The sequence below is a fragment of the Ctenopharyngodon idella genome, chromosome 10, assembly GCF_019924925.1.
Source record: "Ctenopharyngodon idella isolate HZGC_01 chromosome 10, HZGC01, whole genome shotgun sequence".
NCBI classification, from domain to species: domain Eukaryota; kingdom Metazoa; phylum Chordata; class Actinopteri; order Cypriniformes; family Xenocyprididae; genus Ctenopharyngodon; species Ctenopharyngodon idella.
The window spans coordinates 34,430,749-34,454,209 of record NC_067229.1 but is presented as its reverse complement, the minus strand read 5'-3'; the positions used below and the strand labels follow the sequence as shown (position 1 = coordinate 34,454,209).

Sequence of the window (23,461 nt, the reverse complement as noted above, 5' to 3'; positions counted from 1 at the left end):
GACAGTTTTCAATGGAGTATTACATGGCGCAGTTGCTGTAAATGCATTTGTGAGTGTTATTAATCCCAATATATCAAGTGATTGTCCTTTTTGTAAAGTTAGGGAGATTTTTTTTTCACTGTTTTTTAGAATGGTCGAGATTGTATGATTTGTTTTGTTTTCTTGATGTTCTTTTCATGAATTTTGGGGAGACTTTTTTTTTCTGAGACTTTTATTCTTGGCCCCAAGTATAGTGTGGTGCAAAGAATAAAAAGTCAATTGTTGAATTTTTTAATTGGGCAAGCCAAATTTGCTGTTTACATAACCAGGAAAAACAAAATAGAGGTTAGAGAAGGACAACATGTGGTTATTGTTTTTAAAAATCTGGTAAAAGCAAGGGTTATGCTTGATTTTAAGTTTTATAAAATGATGAATGATTTAGAAAGTTTTTTGCATGAATGGTGTTTTAGTGAAGCTATTTGTACAGTTTTAGAAGAAATGTTGATCTTTACTACCATGTTGCAATAAGCTTTTGGTCTTTTGCACCTCATTTTTTGGATAATGTAATTTGTTGTTTTGATGACTTTGTAATGATTTAAATAAAGTGTGTTGAAAACTCTCTCTCTCTCTCACTCACTCACTCACTCACTTGTTCCTCTCTGTTGTTTATGATGATCAGATCTGCTCCTTTCTCTGTACAGTATCTTCTGCTCTCAGTCCAGTTCTTCTTCTCTTTGGATATGTAGTTAAAACTGGATTGATAGCAAGTCCATTCAGCTGTTAACAGAACAAGTTCAGATATTAGCTTTTAATCCCCATTTATACTCACCTGTCTGTAACTTATATAACAAATAGTATAGATACAGTAGACTGTGTACACTGAAAGTTACTGAGAGCACAATCACACTCCATCATATTTTAAACATATCTGCTTATAGCAAATAACTGCATAAAGAAATTTACCACAAATCTGAAGTTCATTTCTTAGCTGGTCTCTAGCATTGGTCAGGTTTTTGTTCTTGAATATTATCTGGTCTCTCTCATTGATCAGGTTTTCATTCTTGAATATTATCTGGTCTCTCTCATTGGTCAGGTTTTTGTTTTTGAATATTAGCTGGTCTCTCTCATTGGTCAGGTTTTCATTCTTGAATATTATCTGGTCTCTCTCATTGGTCAGGTTTTTGTTTTTGAATATTAGCTGGTCTCTCTCATTGGTCAGGTTTTCATTCTTGAATATTATCTGGTCTCTCTCATTGGTCAGGTTTTTGTTCTTGAATATTATCTGGTCTCTCTCATTGATCAGGTTTTCATTCTTGAATATTATCTGGTCTCTCTCATTGGTCAGGTTTTTGTTTTTGAATATTAGCTGGTCTCTCTCATTGGTCAGGTTTTCATTCTTGAATATTATCTGGTCTCTCTCATTGGTCAGGTTTTTGTTTTTGAATATTAGCTGGTCTCTCTCATTGGTCAGGTTTTTGTTCTTGAATATTAGCTGGACTCTCTCATTGATCAGGTTTTCATTCTTGGATGTTTGCTGGTCTCTCTCATCTGTGTAGTTTGTGCTCTTTGTATGGATGTAGACACCCATCACTATGACTGCAGTCAGCAGAAGAACACACAACAGCACCAAACACACTAGAGCTGCTCTGGAGCTTCTGTTCATCACAGAATCACTTTCTGAAAATGACAGCCATTAGTCTATTTTCTTCTTCATTTAGAACAATTTATAACAACTTTTTAGACTAAATGTATTAGCAGTTAATCTCAGTTACCTGTGTGTTGAGGTGTTTGGGTTTTCAACGTGTTAAAGTCCTCTGTGTCTTTCTTATGTTTCATGTCTCTTACAGCCTCAGCACTGATGTTAACTTTCTTCTCTATTCTGTCTTCTGATTCCATCATCGAATCTTTATCCATACCATCATTCACAAGCCCAGACATTTCCATTTGGATGACTACAGCTTTTTAACTATTAACCGTAAATGTGAAGGATTAAACAGAGCTTTAAGTTCATCTAAACTAACTTATATCTGTCCGAGATGGATTTTTTGTACTCCTGCTGTCTCTGGTAATATTTCATGTATTTATAAAAAAAGGAACCTGCAACATTGGGAAGTTAACACAAATGTCACAGAATTCTGCAATGGGATTGATGAATTTGAAACAGTGACATTTTTAGTGTGGCTGTTCGGCACCTTTTATTAGCGAATGTATGATACACATATATATATATATATATATATATATATATATATATACCAGTGGCGTGCAGTGGTGTTCTGATATGAGGAGGCACATTTTTTATTTATTTATGAATAAATCCACTTTATTATGATACCACTAACAGTTGACCGTGGAATATTAAGTAGTGAGGAAATTTCACGAATGGACTTATTGCACAGGTGGCAACCTATCACGGTACCACGCTTGAATTCACTGAGCTCCTGAGAGCGACCTATTCTTTCACAAATGTTTGTAGTGGCCATGGAAGTGATTGGAACACCTGAATCTAATACATTTTGCAATATAGTGTATATATGTATATGTATGTATAGCACAGAAGACTTGATGAATTCAAATTATAGTTTTGGGGACGAAAATGCTCTTAATTTCTCTTACTCAGTTGCTCAATGGCATGTGACTCATGGGTTCATTTCCTCAACACACCTGCCTGGAAGTTTCTATTATGAAAAACACCTTGATTAACTGGTTCAGGTGTGTTTCAAAGGGGTTGGAGCTAAACTCTGCAGGACATTGGACTGGACAACCCTTGTCTAGTCCAACCAGACAATGGTGAGCGGAGTTAGTGTAAACCGAGCTATTTGAGCTACACTTAAATGTTAAAGTTAAAAATAAAGTCTGTTTTGTTTTGTTTTGTTTAATTTTTTTTTTTTTTTTTTTTTGGTTACCATATAATTTACACATTTCCATTTGTGTTCTGTCATAGTGTTAATTACTTATAAAATGTAGAAATTTTTAAATGTTTTAGATGTGTGTATTTAAAACAAATAGATGTTTTTTTGTCAGGGCTTTGAGTGAGAGAGGACCCAAACACAGAGATGAGTGATGACAAGATTTATTGACAGGATGGTACACCAGGCACAAGAAGCTAATTGAGGGGTGAAACAGTCCAAACAGTATGGGCAGGACACACAATGGGGCAACAGGCTGGTCAGGAGTGAGACTGCACCAGACACGATGACCAATGATAGAGACAAGGCAGCTGAGGGAAGCTGACATAGCATCAGACTAGCTGCCAGTAAATGACCATAGAGGAACAGGAAGCGGGGTAGGAACCAACATAAGAGAAGACACAACAGGACAAGACAACAACAATCAACAAAAGATTATAAAAATGAACAAATAAAAAACTGGAAAAATATATGACAAAAGAAAACAAAAGAAACTAAAAATATAACTGGAGTTTGCAAGAGAAAATAAAAGTAATAAACAAAAGAAAAAATCAATAAATGAATAACTGGAACTTTAAACAAAACAAAAAAACAAACAAAACAAAAAAAAAAAAAACAAGACTGCAACATTGCAGGGAACTAGAGAGAAAAAAATAATTAAAAGACTAGATAGCAACAAAATCAAGAGAGAACCCAAAAATAAGGCTTGGGAGAACAAGAGCAAAAATAAAGACTGGACCTTGACTAGAGTAAAAAAGAAAAAAAAGAACAAATAAAAACTAGAAAAATCAAAATACAAGACAAGACTGGCAGGAAAGATTAAATGATCTACCAATTATTACAAAAGGTTTGTACTGTTAAACTTGTGGGGGGGGGAAAGTGTGTGATGTTCCTATGGCATTATGAGTTTTGAAATATTCTTCTCACAGATCCATTGAAAAATTTTATTACATTGAACATCAATCCACCCGGAATGGTTTGGCCATTCTTTGTTTTGTTTATCCACAGTCACAGCACAGTTCTCGCTTGTACCTCCATTAGGCTCATTAGAACGTGACTCCCAGAACCTGAAAATACAGATCAGCATTAGATGTTCAGTGCTGCTTTCTGTGTGATATGATGCTGACTGTGAGAATCATTTATTATAAATTAGTTTAGTTCAGTTATTTCTCACCCAGAGGTCATGTTGGTGCCATCAACCCATTTCCATCTGCCCTCCACATCACTGTCAGTCAGACCAATCCAGACTACAGCAGCACCAGACATGTGATTAACAAAATCCTGAGCAGATGAAACAGTTGCACATTTATCATAAACAGACAATACACACATTTCATCTGACCATCTCTCATTTACCTGCTACACAGTTTAAACACACACACACCCAATCTCACACACATTTGTGTATTTCTCTCACTCACTTGTTCATCGCTGTTGTTTATGATGACCAGATCTGCTCCTTTCTCTGTACAGTATCTTCTGCTCTCATTCCAGCTCTTCGTCTCATTGGATATGTAGTAAAAACTGAATTTATAAGTCGTCAATTTATCTGTTAACAGAACAAGTTAAGATGTTAGATATTTATTCCTATTTACACTAACTTATCTGTAACTTATAACAGATAGTATAGATAGATTGTGTACACTGAATGTTACTGAGAGCACAATCCAACTCTATCATGCTTTAAAAATGTCTGCTGTATAGAAAATGACTACATAGACTAAAGAAACTTTACCAAAAATCTGAAGTGTGTTTCTTAGCTGGTCTTTTTCATTGATCAGATTTTTATTTTTTATTTTTAGCTCATCTCTCTCCTTTGTCAGGTTGGTATTGTTGGTTAGTAGCTCATTTCTCTCTTCTGTGATGTTGGTAATCTTGTTTAGTAGCTGGTCTCTCTCATCTGTGAGGTTGGTGATGTTAGTTAGTAGCTGGTGTGTCTCTTCTGTGTAGTTTGTGCTGTTGTTTGTAAAGAGTTGGACACACAGCACTATGACTGCAGTCAGCAGAAGAACACACAGCAGCACCAAACACACTAGAGCTGCTCTGGAGCTTCTGATCCTCACAGAATCACTTCCTGAAAATAACATACATTATGCTAGTCTATTTTTGTCATGATCAGTATACATCAACTATTGTGAGTAAATGTATTAGCAGTTAATCTCAGTTACCTGTGTGTTGAGGGGTTTGGGTTTTCGATGTGTTAAAGTCCTCTGTGTCTTTCTTATGTTTCATGTCTCTTACAGCCTCAGCACTTACGTAGATATCAACTGTCTTCTCTATTCTGTCTTCTGATTCCATCATCGAACCTTTATCCATACCATCATTCACAAGCCCAGACATTTCCAGTGCAGTTGGGATTACTACAACCTTCTAACTACAAACCGTGAATGTGAAGGATTAAACAAAGCTACAAAACGTACTAATATCTCCCCTGAGGTGGAATTTTTTTTTTCTTTTGTACTCGTGATGTCTGTCTATGGTAATATTTCATGTATTTATGCAAAAAGGAACTTACATGTAGGAACACAAATGTCACAATATTCTGCGATGGGATTGGTGAACTTAAAGCTGTGACATTTTAAGTGTGACTATGCAGCATTTTTTTTATGTTAGCATCACACTACTTCTCATGAGATCTCACATTTCATGAGATCTCATGAGAAGCCTGAATATATATTTAAAACTCTGAAATAATGATTATGTTGTGAGGTTATGTATCTCTCTCTTTTTTTTTTTTTTATCAGTATCGGGGGAAAAAATACTTTGCAAACTTCACAATTTCTCATTTCATTGTCAGATGATCATTGCACAGAAGACTCTATGAACTCAAATGATAATTTTGGGGAAGCAAATGCTCTTAATTTCTCTTTTATTCAATTGCTCAATGCCATGTGACTCATGGGTTCATTTAAATCAAGTAGATATAGAAACGCACAAAGTGTCAGACATTCTTCTATATTAGAGAATGGTTCTAACTACCAGCTGTCAAGATGCTTCATCATGGTTGCTTTGTTCTGAGACTTCAGAAAAGCCAAACTCAGCAGGCAAGCCAGCTAAAACTATTATGTTGCTAAACAACTTTTCCCTCCTCTCTGTCATTTACTTTCTCTTCGTCTCTCAGAGCAATTTCTCCCACCTGAGGTTTTAATTGTCGGAGCAACTGAAGCGACGTGACAGAAGTCATTTTGTGGTCCATTATGTTTGTATGCAAAAGACAGGCCCAACAATTAGCATGTCACTGAAAAGCATTGTTCTACACTTCCCAGTCGTTAAAGGTAATCTTCCTGAAAATGCACTCTTTGCTTCAGTCATCACCTCCATATGGGTTATATGTCTCTTAAGTAGATATACTGTGAAAAATCGTATTATTAATCTGTTAAGTAAAACGTATATAAATAAGAACTATGTGTTTTTGGTTGGTTTAAAGCTTTGTTTTGTTTGACCAATTTTTTAATGCTTTTTATACAGACCAAAAAAAAAACAAAAAAACAATGTTATTTAGGTTATTTCATGAAAATATAAAGGTATTAGAAATGCAGCTTCCCCTTTTCACTAGTATTAGCATACATTGTAACTTTGTGCAATGAACCACGAATTAGAGGAAGTTGATCTTGGCACTATGAACAATGTACGCAACAGACCAATTGTTTACAAATGATACGGACTCTCTATTACTCATACAGCATTTTTCTAATAGTAAAAAAAATGATCTTAAGAGGATTTGTCACATCTACCATTCAGTACCAAAAAGCAACGGAATGTTGAATCTAAGAGGTGAGGTGTTATATATTCTAAATTATACATTCAGTGTCCTTTCCCACACTTTTTCACTGTCAGTCAATCTCAAACGCTTTACAGAGCGTCTATACAGAGAGAAAATTTAAAATGGCCCCTGCTTATTTTCCAACATTTTGATTGGCTGCTACCCCGGAGTGTGTATCAGGTCTTTGTCTGGGTTGACAAGAAGTCAGGCATGAAGGATATGACATCGTAATGAGTCACCGTTATCGCGGCCATTAGAAGGCCCGCACGCTGAAGTTTGAGTGACTGGTGTAGGAAGGCAGACGCTAACAGTCCGCACGGATCCATCAAGCTCCTGCCATTGTTCGCCCGCATTAGAGGGGCAGCTTTCTAATGGTAATTGAGTTTGTTTCGTTTGGCGAAAGCAGGAAAAATGCCACCGGCTCCACTGATGAGGGTCCTTGATTAGGCCTCAGCTTTATTTCCCATTCTTTTTTTACACAACCAGAGAGAGCGTTTCACATAAGTGATGAGACAGGCTCTCTTTAGCAGGGCCCCAAGAGGGAGTCTCACATTCCCAGCGGGTCCGTGTGCACGTGTAATGTGGGAGCTTTATGCTGATGTGAAATGCCAAGGGTGCAGGCAGCCATCCATCATTGTTACGGCTGTGGCTTCTGTTTGGACTCAATGCAAGAGACACATTTTATTCCCTATATTAATTATTTTGAACTCTCATCGCAGCTTTAGTTTACTTTCTCTCAGTGTGTCTCCATTAGTGTTTCTCAGAACAGATTTTTCAACTCTCATACATCTGATAACATAGTGCGTTTTACCTGTGAACATTAACATATGGCATAACCTCTTTACCCAGATATTTGTGGCAAATTATCCACCAAAATTGTAGCAAAACTCCAAAAACGTGCCTATACATACAATAGGCTGCATACAATTCACAGCAGTTTCCAGCTGAAATGAATGCTAGAGGCTGTAAAACAGCCAAAACTTTTATTCTTTTTCACACAAATTATGATTATAGGGGCAAATTATCGTTTAATGAATACTTATTTTTGTGCAGTTCTTTGCACAATACTATGTTATCTCCTCAAAACACTTTTAGCATAGTCCATGGTTTGTAAAGTAATACATTTTAACATTTGCATCACATATCCAGCTCTATATGTATGGCTTTTCTGAAATGTTAAACTTGCTCGGTAGCTCGCCTGATAAAACGTTGCACTTCCCATGTGGAATGCTCAGTTATGAGTCTCGTAAGACACATTTCGACAAAAGAGTCATGTAGAAATAAGGTAAAATAGCTCGGTTGCTTCAGCGAATGCGTTTTTTCTTATGTTTTCTTTTGTTAGTACTATCAGTTGTGATTACGGTTAAAGGGTTAGTTCACCAAAAAATGAAAATTCTGTTATTAAGTACCCATAAGATCTTATTCATCTTAGGAACACAAATTAAGATATTTTTGATGAAATCCAGTAGCTGTCTGACTCATCCATAGACAGCTATTTAACCACCACTTTCAAGGTCCAGAAAGGTACTAAAGACATCGTTAAAATAGTCGACGTGACTGCAGTGTTTCAACTTAAATTTTATGAAGTGACAAGAATAACTAAACAAAACAAAAATAACGACTTTATTCAACAATGTCTTCTCTTCTGTGTCATTCTTCTACCCTGCTTACGTTCAGCGCTTCCAGGTTCTACGTCAGAACGCCAGCTCAGTATTGGCCGATGCTATTCACGTGAGCAGCACGATGCATGCGTGTGATGCTGACGCAGGAGTCGGCCAATAATGAGTCGGTGTTCTGAACCTGGAAATGCTGAACATATATTTATACGTTATTTTTGTTTTTTATTTGCGCACAAAATTCTCGTCGCTTCATAAAAGTAAGGCTGAACCACTCCAGTCATGTGGACTATTTTAACGATGTCTTTTGTACCTTTCTGGACTTTCAAATTGGTGGTTAACCCTTTGACGCGTACGATCACACCAGTGTGATCAGTCTTGGCTGGCCCCAGGAGTGTATGATCACACCGGTGTGATTAGAACGTTCAGTGCATCACGTGATCAACTGCCAAATTCAAATGTGCTTGCGCGCTTGGCTGGCGCTAAACCAGAGACGGACGTGCACAGCACTTTTCATATATCACAAATATGCAGTGTTTTCAACCACATAATGTTTATTTTAGGTTTCAGATGTTTAAATACACATAAGTACAAACAAAACAAAACATCTAGAGTTTGTATAATACACACTGATGTCTATAGAAGTGGCAATAACAATTCTTTCCATTATAATTAGACGACACGTTTATTCATATCAGATACACATTGTGTAAGTAACTTTAAAGTTTACTCTATTCTTCCCCAGTTCACCAGCTTGCTTACTTTCATGTATTTTGGGAGAAGTGGATGAATTCACGTGTTGTAAATCTAACAGAACCTGCGGCACAAACTAACATGGCGGCGCCCATAAAGGCCGGAACACACCAAGCCGACGGTTGGCCGTCGGGCAGTTTTTGTTTGTCGGCCGACTAAGTTTTCTCAGTGTGTTCTGCGGCTGAAGTTGGTCCTCGTCGGCTTTTTTTCCGGCCAAATCGAAATGTTGAATTGGCGTCGACACCCGATGGCCCATCGGGCCATCTGATCATTCTGATTGGCTGTTCAGCTACTGCCACCTGCTGGTACGGAAAGGCATTTCATCTTGCGCAGGCGCAGAACGGACGTGCTACTTGGCCGTCGGGTGTCGAGCGTCGGTTTGGTGTGTCAGGGCAACTTTGGACACAGACACTGCCGACGTGAGCCAACCCCGCAGTCTGCTTTCGTCACCACTAGTTCGTCGGCGTCGGCTTGGTGTGTTCCGGCCTTAAGGTGTAGAACTCAACTAACGCGATCATTATAAAGGTGTATAAACAGCAAAACACATCCACTTGCTCATATTTGACAATCTGAATATCAGATATTTCATGTTATAGCTAACAAATTAGTGAATATTTTGAATAAAAAATGAAATAAAAGCAGACTATCAGTTATACAGCGCTGCGGTGTGTGACGTGACAAGCAATGACGCGTCACTATGGAAACAATAAAGTGATACGTTCTAAATAACGGTCGCCTGGTCACGCTGGGGGGTCAGCCAGAATATTGTAAACTTACGTGCGAAAGGGTTAAACAATTGCTGTCTATGGATGAGTCAGACAGCTTTCGGATTTCAACAAAAATATCTTAATTTGTGTTCCGAAGATGAACGAATGTCTTACAGGTGTGGAACAACATGAGGGTGAGTACTTAATGACAGAGTTTTCATTTTTGGGTGAACTAACCCTTTAAGTGGAGGAAGTATGTTGGTTTCAAATGCGACAGAGCATTCACCTTTTAACCCCACACACCAGACATTTAATTTGAACATGCTTTTTAGCGCCACTCACTGGACATGTCACACAAAACGTGCAAGAAGCAACATATCATTTTGCAAAAATGTAGCCACAAGCATATATATTTCATAAGCCTGGGTTGTAATTATATGTATCAAAATGAAAAATCTGTGTCAATAAACTAACGATTAGAGGAGGATACAGCAGCGGACGAAGGCATTGTGGGAATCAAAATGGCGGAGGATGTGACATAGGCCTCGTCCTGCTGGAATTCATATCTCATAGCAATAAACATCCGGTCTGTGAATGGAGAACTGTGTTTCTTGAGGTATAAGAGTTGAAGAAGGCAGAACTCATCTGGTAAAGAAAACCGGGTTAAAGCTGATGGTAAACTGATAAACAAAGTGTCCTTTAACGTCAGCAGAAAGGTCACTGTTTGTTCATGCTGAAGAATATTGAAGGGCTGATTTGTAGCAGTGAACTTTTCGCTACAAATTTAAATCATTAATACTTGTCCATAAATGTCAGATCGGCAATAACACTCAAACCAATAACATGAAGTTGTTGTTAATGAGTTAAAAGCAATACAGTAAATGAGCTCCTTTATTGTAAGTTGGGTTATTATGGGATGCTTAGCTTCATCTTAAGTCGGAGATAATCAAATATTATATTTCACAAAGGTACAATATGTTTTTCCAGCACGCAGTGTACAATAATTTGCACTGCCCATAGTGGGTTGCTGCCGCAGAAACATAGAGGTTAATTTAAGCATTGATGTTTAAGTCTTTTACTCCAATAAAACTAGTGTTAGACATAAAGTGAAGCCTCACTGGACTGCCTGACTCAGTACTGCTGTTCCAGCCAAACTTCATTAGAGGCACATAGTTGAAAGCAATATCAGATGTCAGCGAAACAGCAGTGCCCATAGACTACAGTAACTGAAACTGCAGGCTAAAAAGAGCGAATCAAGTGTTAGACTGAGTCTCATCTGCTTTAAACTATTAAAAGTCCCCCAGCGCTGCCTGCAGATACCCACCCTTACACAAAAACACAGTACGACAGCATTTCCAGCCCACCTGCTGTAGAAAAGTTTTTTTTTTCTTTCTTACCAAGCCTGTTGCTATTTTATGCATTTTAGAATAACAATGAAGTCACCAAACCCGTGAAATAGCACAAATGGAAGTGTGGGAATTATGTAGTGATCAAACAATGTTACAAGGTTTTGGGTGATGGCGATCAGCCTGATCATTCCGGAAGTGTTTGGCACGTTATGCAAGTAACCACACACAGACTGGCCTGAAAACGCTGCTCTGCTGTGATTAATGTTGTATCGTAAAAGACGGAGGAAGTCCTGAATAATGCACAATCCGAGGGGTCCGTTTTTGCAGCGACACTGCGTGTGGTTACAGTATGACTGGAAAGATGTTTCTGCTGACCTCGATTCCATCCTCATGCGCAAATCCCAGGTGTCTTTATGCTGTCAGATGCACACTAAATTGCTTTATCAAGTGGCCCCTTATGTATTTATGAATTCTGTGTGTGGATTGCGTGCCGTGAACGAGGGCCTGCGCTTCTGTGTGGTAAATGAATAATAGACGGAAGGAAATATGGACGAGTTATACAAGCAGGCCTTGGGGTGGATGAGGGTGGATAAACTTCCCCTTCATCCCTCTTCTGACAAACAACCCTAGAGAGTCACCAAAACATGCTGATTTGTTCAAACACCACAATTTCTTATGGTAAAAGGCATATGGAAGGGAAAAGTCAGACTAACATTCACAGCAGGTAAAAAGCAGAGATTTTTTTCCCCTGTCATCTAAAAGACACTTTCTTAGAAAACATCTCCCTCCTGTGACGGACCATCTCCTCTCTTTCTCTCTCCATCTCTGTCTTTCCCTTTGAGGGCTTCACGCTATCCTCATTACAGAAAAACTGACACACAGTCGCACGGCTGCTCTATCGGCATCGATTTCACCGGTCATTGATGAAGAGCCTTCCCTCAGGAGTCGTCAAACTTCAAAACTGCGCTCAGAAGTCTTTGTTAGCGAGTTTTCACAAAGTGACACAGTGAAAAGAAATAAAAGTAGCCTGAAAATGAGAGGCCAGGTCTTGTTATGAAATATTGACAGTCTGACATTTGCTCTGTATAGTCTGTTTTCATTCTGTCTTCCGTTCCTCTTTAGATCCAAAGATATGAATACGCCACACTTCCTCTTTTCTATTACTCACACTTGTTTTGAACCAACTTATATATATATATTTTTAAATATTTATAAAAAGTTTTCTGAGTCTTCAAAGGGATAGTTCAAAAAATGAAAAGGATAGTCCAAAAATGAAAATTGTCATCATTTATTTACCCTCATGTCTTTTTTATAAAACTGTTCAAAAGGAGATATTATATTATATTATATTAATTATATTATATATTTAAAGAGTAATTATTTTATGTATTATAAAACATATAAATTTAGATATATTTGGATAAAATAATCTTTAAGTTTTTTTTAATTGTTTTTATGTATTATTCACAATATAATATAAGAATAATTTTATAGGTTATCATATGTGTGTGTGTGTGTGTGTGTATTATATATATATATATATATATATATATATATATATATATAAAATATATTTATTATTTGAAATATAATACAATATAATAATTTGAAATGATATAATATAACAATAAATATCTTTTGAAAAGGTTTGTTCTAATTTAGACTGAATAAATCTATCTTCGAGCAATTAGTAACCTCTTCTTTTCAATTCTTCATATTTTATTACTCTGATTGTGTCTGAAGATTTCTTCTCTTCATGATGTGCAGAAAAATTATATTTTATTGTCAACAGGCCTCTGCTTATGCTGTTTTTGCTCATGTCTGGAAACAATTTTCCCCCCTCAATCTATCAATCACAAGATACGAGCTTGCTCTAAACTATTCATTTGAAGAAACAGAGCGAAATGCGTGGAAAAAAAAATATGTGGTTGAGTAATGGGCATGCCCCAGCTGTCTGTCATTCTTAGCAGTACCTGTTTGACTCCACTCGTTTGAAAGATTCATGATTTCTGTATCCTTCAGCTTACTGGAAATTGGAAAATGTAACACCAGCACATAAGGGATTTTTTTTAATGTCCAAAGTGTCAGTGTTTTATAGAGCTGCCGGCTGCACCAGTCACTGTAGGGGGTCCGGGGTTTTACTGAACTGCTGTGTGAAACAAGGCCTGGGGAGATGGGCAAAATATTTAAAGATCAAAGTTCTATCCTTTTCACTCTGTCTTTTAAGAGAAATGTGGCAGAATGTGTGAATGATTGAGGCATTTGTACACTGTGACCTCAGGCTGAATTGTTGAATATTGACTAGAATGTTTGGTAAAATGGTGCGAGTGTGTATTGTATTGGTCGTTTGTCGAGTCAGAAGTATTACTTGTCATTTTTCTTGAGTAGAAAGGTTCAGAAATCTCTTTTATATTTTAGCTTCATCTATTTACATGTTCTCATTAATTAATTGAAGTATATTTGAATATATATATAGTCATTTGCAATATTTCTGCTTACATTATTTTTTTTTTTTTTAAATATATAAAAAATATAATTCAGTGGAAATTCATTAAATTGATCAAAAGTGACAGTAAAAATATAAATATTTCAAATAAATGCTGTTCTTTTGAACTTTCTAAACATCAAAGAATCCTGAAAGAAAAAAAAGAAAAAAAAATGGTTTCCACAAAAATGTTTTAAACATTGGTAATAAGAAGAAATGTTTCTTGAGCAGCAAATCAGGATATTAGAATAATCTCTGAATGATCATGTGACACTGAAGACTGGAGAAATGATGCTGAAAACTCAGCTTTGCATCACATAAATATATAACATTGTAAAAAAAAAATGGAAATTCTTTTAAATTCCAGCAATACTTCTCACTGTTTTTACTGTATTTTTGATCAAACAAATGCAGTCTTAGTTAGCATTTTCATTTTCATTTTTTTTTTTTTTTTTATACATAAAAATACATTCTTGTATATTAAAAATACAATGCATAATATAACAATTGATTCTTTTTGTGTTGGGGCCATTGGAAAAAAAAAAAAAAAAAAAGTATTTTTGAGCCATGCTCAGATATGGTTGCATAATGTTCACTCAACATTTACACACAAATATAAGAAATCACACATTTCAAAGTGTAACTTTAGTTTAAGTGAATGTCACAAAGAGGAAGCTCTCTATGTGATAGTTTGTTTATCAGACAAACCAGAATGTTTCACTTCTCGTTTCTTATAGTAGTACATTTGAAAGATCATTTGCTTCCTGATTGACTCTGAGGGCCCTATCATACACCCGGCACAATGCGGCCCTATCATACACCAGGCACAACGCAAGTGTTTTTTGTTAGTTTCAGCCCAGCGCAGTTATCATTTTCATGTCCTGTGCCATGTTGTTTAAATAGCAAATGCATTTGCACCCATTTGTGCGCATGCTGGTCTCAAAACGAGGTGTGATTAGGCGCATTGTTGGCATGTTGCTATTTTGAGGCAACTGAAATAGACTCTGCCATTGACTAACAAAAACCTGGTCTAAAGTCAATGGCGCAATATTTTTTTTGTTATTTAAAGGTAACATAATATTTTTCCCTTCGTTAAACTAGCAAAAGTGGATTTGGACACGCCCTAAGTGCACTTGTGCCGTGCACTTTAGACCATACGCTTAAATCATTAAAATAGGGCCCTGACATTGAATTTTTGTGCTTTTATGTCAGTAAGTCTCAGATGAAGTGTATAGATCAAGGACTTGAGTCAAGTGACTATACTACTGAGATGAATGCTATACCGCTAACAGATTCATTACCTTCTTGATTTAGACTGATTTGAGGAAAGAGACAGAAAGATTTTAACACTCATACTTTGCAGACATGACCTTTCCCAGCATACCACTCAAATCCGAGAGACTAGAGGTGTTCTCACTTAAAAGTCAAGCATTAAGCCACAGTCACTCTAAGTTGGCCTTTTGACGGTTAGTTAGGTTTGATTTGAGTCTGATCCATCCATTCGCCTCAAATCAAGTCTCTGGTTTTGAATAGAATTTATTTGTAGGGTCAAAGTAAAGTTTTTTTGTTCATCCAGGAAACTATTTGCATACTAGCGCCCACAGTCATGTATTGTGTGCAGAGGTGATTGCGTTTACGGCTCAGCTGGGCCTTTTTGTTTATTTAAATGATGAGCAGGTTGGTGCCGAAGAATTCCGGCATAATCACTTTAAGGAGGGTAAATCAAATATTCACGATTAAATGAAAAACAAACACAACAGTGCCTCTTTGTAATGTGAGACAACAAGGTAGAATCGACGAGATGTAATAAAGAGGACTCGGAAAAGGCTCGTTTAAGTGGGCGTGATTAGATTTATTAGCCCATTTGCATGAAGATGGTCAGCGTTTGCCTATCAAGCAATGACTCATGGGTTTGTAGCAAAGAACATGAAAATACCCAGATGAAATAATTTCCAGTCCAATTTGTGTGATTGTGCTTGATCTAATTTTAAACTTTAGATATCGAATGTTTACCTTATTTAGGCCTGTGCTAGCATGCTAACATACTAACACAGACTTCCTTTTACATGTACTGTAACTGAGTGAAAAGTTCCTGACAGGATGATTTTTGTTGTGCTATACAGTTGTCAATGACAAAATGACAAACCTTGCATTAAGGTTTCACAAGATTCTGCGTTTATAAAGTGTTTTTTTTTTTGTGGCAGCCTGTGAGCAAAATGTACATGAAATCCCAGCTAGGCCGTAGTGATTAATATTGCGCTCTTATCATAGCAACTGACTCAGAATGTGTGTGTGTGTGTATTCTTCTGAATTCATTACGTGTAGGGGTTTATAAATTCCGAGAGGTCACATGTACTGAATTGAAATGTATGAACTTGATAAAGGTTTGATGAAAAGATGAGAATATTTGAGGAATTCTGTTGCCGTACTAGTAAATCAGCTCTCCCAGGTGGGCGGAAAGCAGGGATGGTGCCAGAATGTGGGTTAGCTGTGGGGGGTGTTTGTTACAGAATCAACCTGCTCACATCCAATTAGTTTTATTTGTGTCCAATTATGTTAATTGCTGCTCCATGTGGCAAAAAATATGTTTGTTTTTGAATGGAATTATGCATAACACATCCATTGTTTAACCAATGGCACCTACTGCAAAGATATTGCAATAAAACTGAATCAAAGTGCCAGAAGCATTTTCCAGGAAATCATTTATAATTTAGCTGGCCTATTGTATTAATAATTTCATTCGATACCTCCTACAAGGTTTTCCTTTACAAACACTCACTCTGAAAAGGATATTAACAGCTATTAAAGGGATAGTTCAGCCAAAAATGAAAATACTGTCTTCATTTATTCATCTTCATGTCGTTCAAACCTGGGTGATGCTCTTTCTTCTGTGGAACATATTTTGAAGGATGACTTCTATTGTTTGGCTTGAAAAAATGAGACGTTTCTTGTATATATATAAATAATGTTTTTGGGTGACTACCACTAACATCAATGAAACTGCACAACATTTAAATTCCACAATTGCACCAAGTTGTTTTGGGGTTTTTGCAAAAAAACAAAACACAATAAAAACTAATTAGGAATGTTGAGGAGTTTGTGTAGAAGGTTTTTTGTTGTTGTTGTTGTTGTTGTTGTTGTTGTTGTTTGTTTGTTTTTGGTGCAGTTGACCCTTTGTATTATTAGAAAATTAATGTTTTTACTTCTGCCCTTTAAACAGTTGGTTGCTGCCTGTAAATTGCAATGTTTTTTGGCTGAAAGCAGAAAATAGATTTAAAATGTTTTGCTGTATCTCACTTGCAGAGCAGTTTCTTGCTAATGTAAGTCCTAATGGGAATCATTAAACAGATTTCTTTAATAAATATTTGTTAGCATGATGTAACTCAATGGTTCAAGTAATTTTATCTGGGAATAAAAATGACTTTTTCCTTCGCATGGATGGTGGAAGATTCAAACAAGATCATATTTAGGTAAGCGTGTCATTTGTATGCACTTAAACACAAGGTTAAATGAAAGCCCTGCAATTATTGAAGCCCTCGTGTGACATTTTTAATATATCAAGTGTGTGACTGGGATTAACCTGGATCCAAATCACACTCTGTATGTGTCAGGCACTGCTCTCTTTTGATTATGAGCATGAAATATGGAACAACGAAGTGTGTGTGTGTGTGTGTGTGTGTGTGTGTGTGAGAGAGAGAGAGAGAGAGAGAGAGAGAGAGAGAGAATGATAAAAGAATGAGAATGGTACTGAAGATGCAACTACAAACAGAATGTAACCAAAGGAAATCAGATTTGTGTGTGTGAGAGAGCGAATGAAAGAGAATCTGTCAGATCAAATGCTTCTTTATCACTGTAGCATATTAATATTTGGAATATAAAGCATTTACATTGTCCTTTTTTTTAAAGTTTCTTTCTTTCTTACAGTACTGTATTGTGATAACCCAGCTAACAGGGAACATTCTCAGAACTTTGGTTAACGTTCTGGTTTTCTTCAAGGTTCCCTCAAAGTTTTGAACAAATGTTCTTCCAGCAACATTAATAAAATGTTTGTTTAAAATGATCTGGTCTTTAATAATGTTCTAAAAATGTTAACATGAAACATTATTTATGCATCATTCATTGAATTTTTGTTCTGAAAAGTTTTAGTTGAATGTTCGTCTAACATTTTTTAAATGTTACTACTTGTTTCAGAATGTTCAGAGAACATTTAAAAGTAACATTCCCATAATCTTTGCACAGTTATGAAATGAAATGTTCCCATAACGTTTGCAAAACCACGAAATTTTTTTTTTTTTAAAACATTTTAAAAACTGGACGTTTTGAACATTCAAAGAACATTCAGAAATATGCAGATATGCTTATTTTTATTAGTGAGATTATAGCCCCCTAGTTGAAGCCGATGCCCCCACTGTTTTCTTACATAATTTTAAAAAAAAAATATACACACCCTGACAAAAGTCTTGTCGTCTATCCAAGTTGTAGGAACAACAAATAATAACTTGACTTCTAGTTGATCATTTGGAATCAGAAGTGGCTTATATGAAAGGCAAAGGCCTCTAGATTATGCTTATTTTACCAAAATAAAATCTTATCATGCCTTGATTTTAAATTATTTAATTAGGACAGTAAGGTCAGACTTTACTTAGACAAAAGTCTTGTCACTTAACAGAAATAATGTACAGTACAGAACAAAGTCATGGTGCAGTAGAAAAATAATTAATATTGTGTATGACTCCTATGAGCTTGGAGGACTGCATTCATACATCTTGGCAATGACTCAAATAACTTATTAATAAAGTCATCTGGAATGGCAAAGAAAGCATTTTTGCAGGACTCCCAGAGTTCATCAAGATTCTATGGTTTCATCTTCAATGCCTCCACCATCTTACCCCAGATATGCTCAATAATGTTCATGTCTGGTGACTGGGCTGGCCAATCCTGGAGCACCTTGACCTTCTTTGCTTTCAGGAACTTTGATGTGGAGGCTGAAGTATGAGAAGAAGCGCCATCCTGCTGAAGAATTTGCCCTCTCCTGTGGTTTGGAATGTAATGGGCAGCAAGAATGTCTTGATACCTCAGGCTGTTGATGTTGCCATCCACTCTGCAGATCTCTCGCACGCCCCCATACTGAATGTAACCCCAAACCATGATTTTTCCTCCACCGAACTTGACTGTTTTCTGTGTGAATCTTGGGTCCATGTGGGTTCCGATAGGTCTTCTGCAGTATTTGTGACGATTGGGATGCAGTTCAATAGATGGAAAAATCGAAAAAAAATCAACCCTCTGCCACTTTTCTACAGTCCATCCTTCCTGCAAGCTGTGGGCCTTGGCAAATGCAACACGGTTTTTTAGTTGTCTTCTGTTTAATGCTGGTTTCTGAGCACTAATTCGGCCATTGAGACAACTGTGTGACAGAATTCGACAAACTGTTCTTATAGATACAGGGGTTTCTGGTGACCAGTCGTTATGTAGCTCTGCTGCAGTTGAAAAAGGGCTGGCGCTGGACTGTCGAACCAACAAACGGTCCTCTCGAACAGTTATCTTACGGGTTCTGCCTGACCTGGGCCTATCATGAACTTCACCAGTTTCTTCAAATCTTTTTCTTATCCTCTCCACTTGACGTTTAGATACATTAAAGATGTCTGCCACCTCAGCAGGAGACTTGGTCTTCAGGCTCTTGATGATCAGCACTTTGGTCTGTGGTTGAATCTTTGGCATGCTGTCAGAGGTCAGGATGCATTTCAAATGAAGGTTGGGTGTGCTGGGGTTCTTCTTCTACACACCTGGGAATGTGTTACAGTATTTGTCACAGGTGACGCTCTAATCTGTGATTGGTTGAATCCTTTAAAGATGTGACAAGACTTTTGTCTAAGCAAAGTCTGACCTTTCTGTCCTAATTAAATAATTAAAAATCAAGGCATGATACGATTTTATTTTGGTAAAATAAGCTAATCTAGAGGCCTTTGCCTTTCATATAAGCCACTTCTGATTCCAAATGATCAACTAGAAGTCAAGTTATTATTTGTTGTTTCTACAACTTGGATAGGCGACAAGACTTTTGTCAGGGTGTGTATAGGCCTATATTTTCTTCTTTTGGAAAAAAAATCCAAACAAAAGTGTATGGATCCTGATCCTGTGATCCTGTCTGATGTCACTCATGGCTGTACCAGTAGTCTTGTGACTGTGATATCAGCTCACCTTCTCATTCTCAGAAGAACAGAAGATCTTTAAAGCGAGAAAAAGAGAGAGAGAGAGAGAGAGAGAGAGAGAGAGAGAGAGAGAGAGAGAGAGTGTGTGTGTGTGTGTAAGAGATGCTGATTTTATTTTGCCTCATTTAGGTTCACCAGAACCCTCTGCAGGAGTGGAGAAGTAATGAGCCCTAAACGCTGGCTCTTCCTGATTTTATTTCATGTTATTTCATTTGATTTTATGCTATTTATTTCTCCCTCTCACCGGGGCGCTATAGCGCAGCGAGTGCTTGCGGCTACGCTAAATTGCCAAATTACCATTCTGAAACAGCACAAACAGGGTATTAGCAATCAGGAGCTATTGCTACGCTGCCACCGCTCAAGCGCTTGAAAGGTGCAGAGCGCTGACTTCTGCTTGTGATTTGCACCGCATGTGGCATGACGTTGGTAAAGGACCTCGCTTTGAATATTTAAAGGGCCCGAAGGAAAAAAAAGATGCTGGATCGAAATAGATTTATAGTCGTATAGCAAATAAAGAAAGATTATGTCACCCAGTAGCCTACAATATGATTTAACCATAAAAATTAAACTACAAATCAGGAGAACAATTTAAAAAACACTACATTTCATGTGTTTATTAGTAAATAAGATTGTAAATACTTATCATTTGCATACATTTGCTAAAAACATTTGAGAGCATGTTGACTGTGCGTCTGCAAATATAGTTAGACGAATGTATGAATATTTATATCTGGAATAGACTTCAGCAGATGATTTTGCTAAACTAACACAATACAAGATGAAGGCATCAGGTAGTATGACATTAAAACGTTACCATAGTATAAAAATCTGTAATATTGAGTTACTGTTATAAATATAAAAACACAAAGACAACACATGTTGTGGCATCATTGATTCTTACTGTGAATGACAACACACTGATCATTCCAAAATGGCGGGCATGTCGACGTGTCTGGAGCAGTCAAATGCGGAATGTGTGCATGTGTGTTAGGTTAGCAACATGCTAACATCAAACTCTATTTGAAAGCATTTGAAGAAAAACAATTCCAGAAAAACATGTAATCATGGGAACATTACTATAACTCAACCAATGCCTTGAGTTTGGGGGCGGGGCTATCTATTTAGCCAACCAATAGCAGATGGAGAGCGTGTTTGGGAAACCTATTTTTAATATTTTTAGTTTTAGTTAATAACAACACTGATAATCTCATAAACATATTGGACACAAATATTTTGTAAAATTGATTTAGTTGTTAATTGAATAGTTTTTCACAATGCATTCTATGATTGTCGCCTTCATGAGCTAAACATGTTATACTGCTATATAATTTGGTCAAAATTATGTATCTCAGAAAGCAGCAGGCATATCTCAAATGTCCATAAGATGGTAAAAAAAAAAAAGCTTTCTAGATATGCAGTTCATTTGGTTTTGGAACACAATTTTTTGCACAGACTAATCAACATTTTTCACTTCCATTTTCTCAGTCTGTTCCCCACTTCAAAAACTGATTTCACATTAGCAAAAATTGCTGCAAAATGGGAGAGACTTCTTTAAATGATCAGTAGGCCAAGAAAGATACCTGTAATCCCCCCACAAGTAGTATGATATTGAACTTCCTTTGAGGAATGTTCTGGAACATCATCTAAGGAATGAGTTCCGTTCTGTAGTCCACCAATAGTGAGTGATTTCTTCAGCGTGGCTTAAATCAAGTCCATTTGTTTCTCCTCCTGTTGTTCAATCATTGTAATGGTATTACAGACAGCAGAATTTACTGCTTGGATTCAGCGGGAGGTCTTTCCCACTAAAACAAAAGTTTAGGGCTCACAACTGAGTGGATAAATCATCCGCACACAAAGTAGCCCAACCGGGACATCCTTCATTGTTTTTTTGTGTATGTGTGTGGATGCTGTTGCGTGTTTGGTGTAGTGTGTGTCGTGCACGACTGTTCAACCACAAGTTGTCAAGCATTGTACCGAAGATCTCGGCCCCCTTGATCTGAGCTTTTCCCAGCATCAATAATGCAGGTGTGTTGAATTATTAACTGATGGTTAGAATTCTCAAAATGGCATACTGGGATTTTTGTCACCTTTTTGGCTGAAGGAGACTGGTGGCCCTTTCTCCTCTCTTTCCTCTCCTTCCTATTTCTTCCTCCTACACAACCCAGCCAGACTTGGGTAATGCATCCCTGGAGGATGCTGCTTAGTCGCTGTCAGTCAAAACTTTTCCACAATTTCAACCAAGGCCTGAAAAGACTCAAATTCAACCAACGATGAGTTTAAAGTAAAAGGCACTCAGCAAATCTCCACACTGATGACCACTTCTTCACTTTCTAGACACTTCTTTTAGTTTTTTATGACATTTTGGGTTATATATTTCCAACTTTAGACCAGAAACAAACCAAATCTTCATTTTGTACCCTTATAAATGTGTACAAGCAACCCAATTTCATGAGAAAATGTAATTATTTTACGATGTGGTGCTTTTGTGTGAATTTGTACAATTTGATTTATACGAAAATGTAAGATTTTTTTTAAAAAAGGTTACCCCTAAACCTAATCGTCAAAGGAGTGTAAGCAGATTGTATGAAATAGTATGAATGAGATCATTCAAATTCATATAAATTAGCCACCAATTGGCTAAAACGTATAATAGTTATGAATTGCCATGAGAGTGTGTTGATATAAGGCAATTAAATAGTTCAGATCACATTGCATTGGGTGGGTACAACACTTTATTGACACAAATCAGACTTTTAGATAAATTTGATTCCTGTGAACAGAGTTTGGGGTGAAATATTATTTTTCTGTCTATCTTGTCTCTTTTTTCTTCTAGTTTTCGGTAAGCAAGTAGAACCAATTGATGTATTTATGCCTTCAGAGTACTAACAAATGATTCACAGTTCACTGTGAGGTGAATTTCATGATAGCACTTCTGGATTCTGCTCGGAGGGTGAAGCTGAAAGATTTGTGAAGTTTTCTCTCCTTTTGATTTCTTTCTTCTTAGACTTTTAACACACACTTTGGTTCAAGTCTCATCATCCGCCCGTCTTTGAACTATGCCAATCGAATTTCAAAGAGTGCGCACTTCCCTCCTGATTGCAACAATTATCAGAAAGACCCCTAACCCCACCAGACTGTCTGCCAAACTCAGAGAAACACATATTGAATGTATAGAAATGCACCACGCTGCCAGGTGCTTTGTCATTGTGCTCTTGTTTTCAGTGGAAAGTGTTATTTGAAACATTTAGGAGCCATTTTCCAGCTTCAGTCTATAGTATTGTCTCGTGTTATTGTGTTGTATACAATAATTGAGCATTATAAGCACTCAGGCTTAATGGTATATAAATGGATAGCTTTGTTTGAGTGGATGCTTCTGGTGTCAGAAGATGGGCAGAATCAGGATGGTTTGTTTGTTCAGTCATTCAGCGGGCACGGACAGCTTGTTGTGTCTGGCTAATTGGGAGTCTGTAGCAGAGAGCTCTTTGGTCTGATCAATAGCCATTCACCAAGCAATAACATAACAGAGGATTGCGGCTCTACTCGTCTGAGACAGACCCACACCGATTCCGCAAAACAATCCAACACTTTTCTTGTGCTCATAGTGTATCAAACAATTAAAATCATACAGCAGTGTCATAATTTTGACATTATCTATTGGATTTAATTGAAAATTTAACTTACTACAAAAACT

The 23,461-nt window shown here is 37.0% G+C and overlaps 2 protein-coding genes across 5 annotated transcripts in view; one reads left to right on the top strand and one right to left on the bottom strand.

The window, feature by feature from the left end:
* The window catches only part of cadm2a (cell adhesion molecule 2a), a 477,303-nt gene that overhangs the window by 365,365 nt on the left and 88,477 nt on the right, over nucleotides 1-23,461 (top strand). The gene's annotated exons all lie outside the window — the stretch shown is intronic.
* On the bottom strand, nucleotides 990-6,812 carry LOC127519933 (CD209 antigen-like protein C). 2 transcript variants are annotated; one of them, XR_007931981.1, is made up of 6 exons: nucleotides 5,057-6,812; nucleotides 4,624-4,962; nucleotides 4,310-4,437; nucleotides 4,063-4,169; nucleotides 1,752-3,955; nucleotides 990-1,656 (listed from the first exon to the last, which is right to left on the bottom strand). XR_007931981.1 is itself a non-coding variant. In XM_051907573.1 (5 exons), exons 1-5 carry the CDS (start codon nucleotides 5,226-5,228, stop codon nucleotides 3,781-3,783), a joined length of 921 nt encoding a protein of 306 aa, XP_051763533.1. In that variant the 5' UTR covers nucleotides 5,229-6,812; the 3' UTR covers nucleotides 990-3,780. The 2 variants fall into 2 exon arrangements, 1 of the variants encoding a protein (XP_051763533.1); XM_051907573.1 differs by having other exon boundaries at nucleotides 990-3,955.